Source organism: Odocoileus virginianus, chromosome 22 (genome assembly GCF_023699985.2).
Source record: "Odocoileus virginianus isolate 20LAN1187 ecotype Illinois chromosome 22, Ovbor_1.2, whole genome shotgun sequence".
In the NCBI taxonomy this organism is placed as follows: domain Eukaryota; kingdom Metazoa; phylum Chordata; class Mammalia; order Artiodactyla; family Cervidae; genus Odocoileus; species Odocoileus virginianus.
The window spans coordinates 51186735-51193737 of record NC_069695.1 but is presented as its reverse complement, the minus strand read 5'-3'; the positions used below and the strand labels follow the sequence as shown (position 1 = coordinate 51193737).

At 43.9% G+C, this 7003-nt stretch overlaps 1 protein-coding gene across 8 annotated transcripts in view; it reads left to right on the top strand.

Annotated features, from left to right (window-relative positions):
- Window positions 1–261: 261 nt before the first annotated feature.
- NETO1 (neuropilin and tolloid like 1) overlaps window positions 262–7003 on the top strand; it is a 126237-nt gene continuing 119495 nt past the window's right edge. For all 8 annotated transcript variants that reach the window (XM_020886975.2, XM_070452963.1, XM_020886976.2 and 5 more), the window contains exons 1-3: window positions 262–351; window positions 2347–2400; window positions 2638–2775. In XM_020886975.2, coding sequence (XP_020742634.1) covers window positions 324–351; window positions 2347–2400; window positions 2638–2775 — 220 coding nt within the window. In that variant the 5' untranslated portion in view covers window positions 262–323. The remainder of the gene's footprint in view (window positions 352–2346; window positions 2401–2637; window positions 2776–7003) is intronic.

The following is a 7003-nucleotide window of genomic DNA, read 5'->3' as shown; positions in this document are numbered from 1 at the left end:
GCAGCCGCCGGCGGCGCGGATGGAGGCGCCCGGCGCCCGGGCGTGAGGCGAGCGTCACGGCCGGGATGCTGCCGGCTTCGCGGCGGTGAGAGAGCGAGCGGGTGCGAGCGCGAGCCCGGGGCGGAGGACGCGCGGACTCGGATCTTGCTGCTGTGTGGGCTCGGATCGCTAGCTTCCCCCCCCTCTCTCCCTCCGCTCTTCATCTGTTCCCGGTTTGCACCTCTAAACCCTCTCTCGACTCCGTCCTCTCCCTGACCACTGGAAGTCTTCCCGTCTCTAAATGGAATTAGTGGAGCCTGGAGCCTCTGGTGTAAGGAACAGACATGATCTATGGACGCAGTTTGTTTCACAGTGAGTATACCTCTTCCCGCCGCGCCGCGCCGGGCCGCCCCGGGGACCCTCCTCCCCGCCTCCCTCCCCTCGTGGCCGAGCGCGCAGGGGGAACCTGGCCCCCGCCGCGCCCTCGCCGGACCCCGCAGTCCCCGCGAGTCTGGGGCAGATGTAAACTTTCTGTATTGCAGCATCGACCCGGCGTGGGGGCGGCGCGCGGCGGTGGTCCCTGGAGCTGAGAGTTGGCCGAGAAAAACAGCCCTGCCGTGCGCCGGGGCGTCGTGGGGTGGAGGGTGCCGAGCGCCCGGTGGGGACGCGCACGTGCGGCAGAAGACGGGGAGCGGGTCCCACGGAGGTCGCAAGTGGAAGGCGGGGGAGAGAGCGGGTCCGACAGCTCCGGGTAGGAGAAGGAACGGTCCTTTCAGGGGCTTCTGGAGCCCAGCGGGCCCGTGTCGCCCCTCCGGTGGGTAGTATGTGCGCCTCCTGAACGCCACGCTCGAGGGTGGCGCGAGTGCCAGCCTCAACTCTTCCGGAGAATGTGGACAGACCTCGAGTGTCGCTTCGCGAGTGTGCGGTTCGCGTGCGGTTCAGGGGAGGGCGGGGGACTGGAGGCAAATAGCGTCGGAAGTCATCGAGTACAAGGCAGGATAAGAGCCTTGGTGGGAATCTCACAGGACAGAGGGAGGGTGAGGCTGCCCGGGCGCGCAGTCAGGAGACCGGCGTTGCTGCCGTGTTCATCACAGGACACATTCCACAGTGCGGTTCCATCCCAGTAGGAGCCCCAAACCAGCAGCTTGGTGCTGGCGGCTGTAAACGTGTGTGTGTGCGTGGACATGGCAAGTTAAAAGTAAGACTTTTTTTCTACCTGAACACAGACCGTAACAACCAGTGTTTTAATCTAAAAGCAGAAGACCAGGTTAGAGTACAAGTAAAATAATTGACATCCTTTCTCAAATACTAATGTCAGGGCTCACATATACTTTTCCTGGAACAGTCTTCATGGATGCATTTTTAAGATCCTGTCCTGAACTTTCGTTTAGGAAGTCATTGTGGATTATACCTGCCCTTATCTAAAAGCATTTTAAGTGGACTTATGATTATACACCTAATGAAACTGAGAGCTTGTAGATAATTGACAGGAAAATAAATGATAGAAGAGAAATACAGAAGGCAAAATCAGAAATTATGAAGACTAGATTACTTTAATACTTCTCTCAGTTTTAGACTTTGTCAAAGTATTAAGCCAAGGATGTGGAGGTAAAACAAGATGCGTTTTAATGGTCTTTATAGATTTACTGTTAAGTTTTAGATCAGAGTCTTTTTCTGATACTGAATATCTGCCTTAATAAAATGTTTATAGAAAAAACCTTTTTCAAAATTATAAAATATTCCTGGATAATACAAACGATTGCGTCAAAGTTAAGGTTAGGAGAGATTCATTTCCCAGCCTAAGCATGCTGAGGACTGGGGTTACTTGGTAGGTCAATTTTGTAAAAGAATCATTTTTATTATGGTCCTTATGCGTTTTGTCCACATTAGGCTGTTCTTCCCTTGTTTCGCTCCCCCACCTGCCATAGGATTTGGTGAAATATTTGTTTCCTAAAATACAGTAACATTGTTGATGAAAATACTTTTCTTTTTCATCCTTTGACCTCCTGACCCTCTGTCTTTGTGAGAAGCTGGCAAAGTCGTTTACAAGGGGCAGCCAGGCCACACTCCTGAAAGCCCACTGTGATGTGACTTAGTAGGTGACAATGTTGACTCTTAATCTCAAAGTCTGAATTTGCCTTAGGAGCTTGAGTCTCAACCATTCTTAACTGGCTTTACTCCCTGAGGAGATTCCTAAATTGTTCTGATGTGTACATTTTGAATCAGTTTTTGCAAGTTCTTAGTTATCTGAGAGGGGTTGACAGTAACAATCCTCTCTGATATCATTTTATCTTTAAACTGTTATATTAATAGAATTTGGTCATTTCAGTGTACATTAATCTTCCCAATTTTTCTGTTTTGTTTCAGTTGTAGCAAGTTTAATCATCCTCCATTTGTCTGGAGCAACCAAGAAAGGAACAGGTGTGTTTCTTTGGAAAAATTCAAGTGGGAGGCCTCTGCTCACTTGCATTTTCCTGTATTCTCCGTATTCTTAATATTCCAGAATATCTGAGCATTTTATAGTGTGTATAATTGATTGGTTTTGACTAAGACAGCATTTAGAAGTTAATTTACTAATGGATATTGTAAGACTGTCCTCTCTATTTTTAGTTGTATAGAAAATTGGATAATGGGGCTTTAAAAAATTTTATTTTGCAGAAAAGCAAACCACCTCAGAAACACAGAAGTCTGTGCAGTGTGGAACTTGGACAAAACATGCAGAGGGAGGTATCTTCACTTCTCCGAACTATCCTAGCAAGTACCCCCCTGACCGGGAATGCATCTACATCATAGAAGGTGAGGGAGCCAAGTCGGCTGGCCGTCCCTGAGCTTGGGATGGACAATGTGCATATAGACATTACAGAGATTGCTTCTGGAGACCGCACATGTAAATATCTCTGAGTGAAGCCAATAGCCATAACTCTGGAATCAAGCTAATTATTGAAATGATTAGTAAAGGCTTTGTTGTTGTTGTTTAGTTGCTAAGTTGTGTCCGAATCTTGGCAACCTCATGGACTGTAGCCCACTGGGCCCCTCTGTCCATGGGATTTCCCAGGCAAGAATCCTGGGGTGGGCTGCCATTTCCCCCTCGAGGGGATCTTCACACGTCTAGGGATCGAACCTGTGTCTCCTGTATTGGCAGGCAGGATTCTTTACCACTTAGCCACTGGGGAAGCCCAATATTCATAGAGACATTACAAAAATTGGTTCTGGACACCCTACACAAAAAATGTCTCTGAGTGAATCCAGCAACTGTCAAATGTGGGATCGAGCTAATTACTGAAATGATTAGTAAAGACTTATAAACAGGTAAATTCTGGAAAATAAAAAGAAATCAACAACTTAGTTTATTTTGCTGTTGATTTCATTGATGTGGAGTTCTAAATTAATGGAATGGATGTATGATTGGCATAATACCGAATGTGTAACAATTTTGGTAGCTCATCTTTTATTGGTTAAATAATTAGTAGAAAATCTATTCTTTTGTTATTTTTCTCTTAAATAATATGAAGTACCCAAAACGTATTCATGTCAGAAATAAATGTAATCATGGAAGGTGGGAGGGAGGGTCAAGAGAGAGGAGATATATGTATACCTATGGTTGATTTGCATTGTTGTAAGGCAGAACACAACATTGTAAAGCAATTATCCTCCAATTAATTTTTTTTTAAATTCATGATCATATTTTCCAAACATCAATCTGAATATTACTCTGAGCCTTAGTTTGTGCTCAGAAGTGACATTTTCATACTTTTATGCCAAAGTCAGCATTCCAAATGATGATGCTTCTTTTCATTAATTTTTTCCCAGCTTGAAGGATAAAAAGTGCTGAAAAAGGGATTCACTTCTCTTTGAACATTTTCCATTTCCATTACCCTTGTAGACACCTCTCTATTAAGGAAAATTTTTTTTTAATATATGAACATTTCATTTAGTGATAGAAGTTTTCAATATTATGTGTTAGGACCTAATGGCCCCAAACTTGCAACTTCCCGAACACCTGTGCACCCCCTATCACACACACACACACACACACACACAATTACCTTACCAGAGTTAACCATAAAAGGTATTTATGGTCACTATTTACTTATAAGCAAGGCACATGTTAATCTGATAAGTCTTTCATGTCAAGGACAAAACTTGAAGTTGGGTAATAAAGAGAACCTCCTATCACTGTGAACTCTTCTTGAAATACTTCATACTAGCCCTTTTTTCATTCATACATTTCACAAATATTTACTGAACCACTCTTGTTAGTACAGTTTAGAGAGTATTGAACAAAATTGACATGGTACTTGCCTTATGGAACCTACAATGTGGTCTGGGGACTATGCTCTTTTCCAGTAAACAGTCTAAAGTGGCTCTGAGATGAGCAGTGTTTGGAACAGGGAGAAAGACAAGGCTATAAGGAGAAAGAGATGCTTGCGTTTGGTTTTAAAGACCATTCAGGACACAGTCATTCTTTGTGTAAAATAGCATGTGCAGAGGTTCAGAGATACAGTGTGGTTGATTAACCACATCTAGAGGGCTTTTGCAGAGGGTGAGGACAGGGACAAATGAGGAGGCTGGAATGTACGTGGTCTCAGATAAAGGAGAACTTGGTATCCGTCTGCCACCCAGGCCAGTTTGGACTTGATATTGTAGACAATGGGGTGCCACTGAAATAATCTCAGGAGAGAAATAGTAAGCTGAGATTTTGATGAAGTAACTGGAAAAAAAGAACTGAAAGAAGAAACTGTTGTGAAAGACCAGGTAAACCACAGGGGAACAGAAGTGACATTGATGGGAAAACAATAAACAATGAAAGGTATTTGGGAAACTGAATCTTGAGTGACTGGATATAGGGAGGGGAGAGTAGGCCATCCTAGGACTGTTCTATGGGTTCTGGCTTGGTGACATGTTATATGCAATTGTTGTGCCAGGTAAAGAATAGGGGTGGAGAAAGGGGCATTAGAGGGAAAGCCATGTTTTCAATTTCATGTTTATGGAGAATGTCTCATGAAGAAATTGCATGTGTGGATCTTTAGTTCAGTGGGTAGTCCTGGCATGAAAATATATGTTTACAGGTGATAAATACAGAGATTGCTATTGAGACTGTTAATATGAGTACCACTATCCAAAGGGCATTCATAGCATTTTAACTCTTAAAAAACACAGATGCCTGGGTCAGTCTCCAGATTTTCTGATTTAATTGGTCTTGGATGGAGCTGCAAATATTATTATATTATAATCTCCCTCCTTTGGGATGTCCACGGCATCCAGTGCATTGGTCTGGAAAGAGAGGAGATAAGAAATACACAGAATAGATTTGTGTAAATTAATATGCAAGGGAGGGCAGAGTAAAGAGAAAGGCAATGTGGACTATGAAGGAAAAGCCAGGGAGTATCTGGATTATAAAAGGAAGTCTCTAATTTTCAGGTAATTATATATCTCAGTTCTATATACATTTTGATATCCATGCCTTAATTTTAAATGCAAGTATATACCGAAGGCTTTAGTTTTAAAGCCACTCAAGTGTGATAGTCAATATATATTTAAGAACTGTTGTGGAGGGAACAGTAGTCGTTCGGAATGATTGCTGATCACACGGGCAGCAGGCCCTCCTGCTCCAGGTCTTAACTTTCACGTTTCTGGAGGGGTTGGTCTTTGGAGAGAGTCAGGAGGCTAGAAAGCACTCAAAGGACTCAAGACAGCTGTTTGCCAACTAGGATAAAAGTCTGGATACCTCAGCTGCTGAAATGGCTATACTGGGGGTACCCTGACTGAGTATCCGTCTAGAATGCCGGAGTTTTGAACTGTTTTGGCCATGACAAGGCAAGAATGGAAAGGCTTCAGCAGATGCATCCATGCAGAGGTTTACAGAGCTGCTCACCTGATCTTGCTCTTCTGTGATGAGAGCTGTAAGCACATTTATAAAGATAAGCTCGTTTGCTGCAATTCACCCAACAAAGTTTTCTTTTTTTGACAAATCCTCAAGGACAAGTACTGTGCTTGAGTGCTGAAGGAAGAAGGTGGTTGGTGGTGGTTTAGTCACTAAGTCAGGTCCCACTCTTGAGACCTCATGGTGTGTAGTCCGCCAGGCTCCTCTGTCCATGGGATTCTCCAGGCAAGGATACTGGAGTGGGGTGCCATTTCCTTCTCCAAAGGATCCTACCAACCCAGGAACCGAACCTGGGTCTCCTGCACTGCCGGCAGATTCTTTACCAACAGAGCTATGAGGGAAACCCGAAGGGAAAGGTAGACAGATACAGTTGGTGTATTTAGATTTAGAGAGGTATTTTCTTTGGGTGTGTGTGGATTGTTTGTTGTTATTGTTTGTTTTTTAAGCAAGATTTCCTCACATAAACAGGAGTTGGATTGGAAGTATACAGGTAGTCCCAAAAGTGGGAAAACACATGAACGCTTGAAAGGGCATGCTGTCTTAGAAAACATGAACGCCTGGATGGCCTGAGCTTGGGCTGTTTGTGAGCTAGAAAGACCCTGCTGGAGTGAGCTGTAGGAGACTTCGAAGAAACCTGTGTGTCATCGTATTGATTGTTTCCTTAAGCTGATGGTCTCTGAATGAGTTTAACCCTGAGAATGACAGGATAAGGCTGTGTTCTAGAAGAGTTACTCTTCATATTCCTCTGCACACAGCTCGCTCTAACCAAGACATCTGATTGGGACTACTTGAACGGTTGTAGAACTCAAGATCTACAAAACAGATCTCAAGTGGTGTCTGACCTTAAAACTGGCTTCTCCTGAAGGTACAGGAGAGGTAACAGAAAGATGCCTCTCCACTCCTTAAACCTGAGTTAGGAGCCTCTCACAAAAATACCGTGACTTGATCATTGTGTTAGACATTGCAATGGTCTTTTTACATCAGAATAATATTTGGGGCAACCGCATCAGTTTTAAGACTCATTCCTTAGACATTCTTACAGAAATTTTATCCCTTAGACTGCTAACTGAAACAAACTCTCTTCATGTTTCTATGTGTGTCACGGTCATAGTTGGATAGAAGTTATTATACAAGATGAAA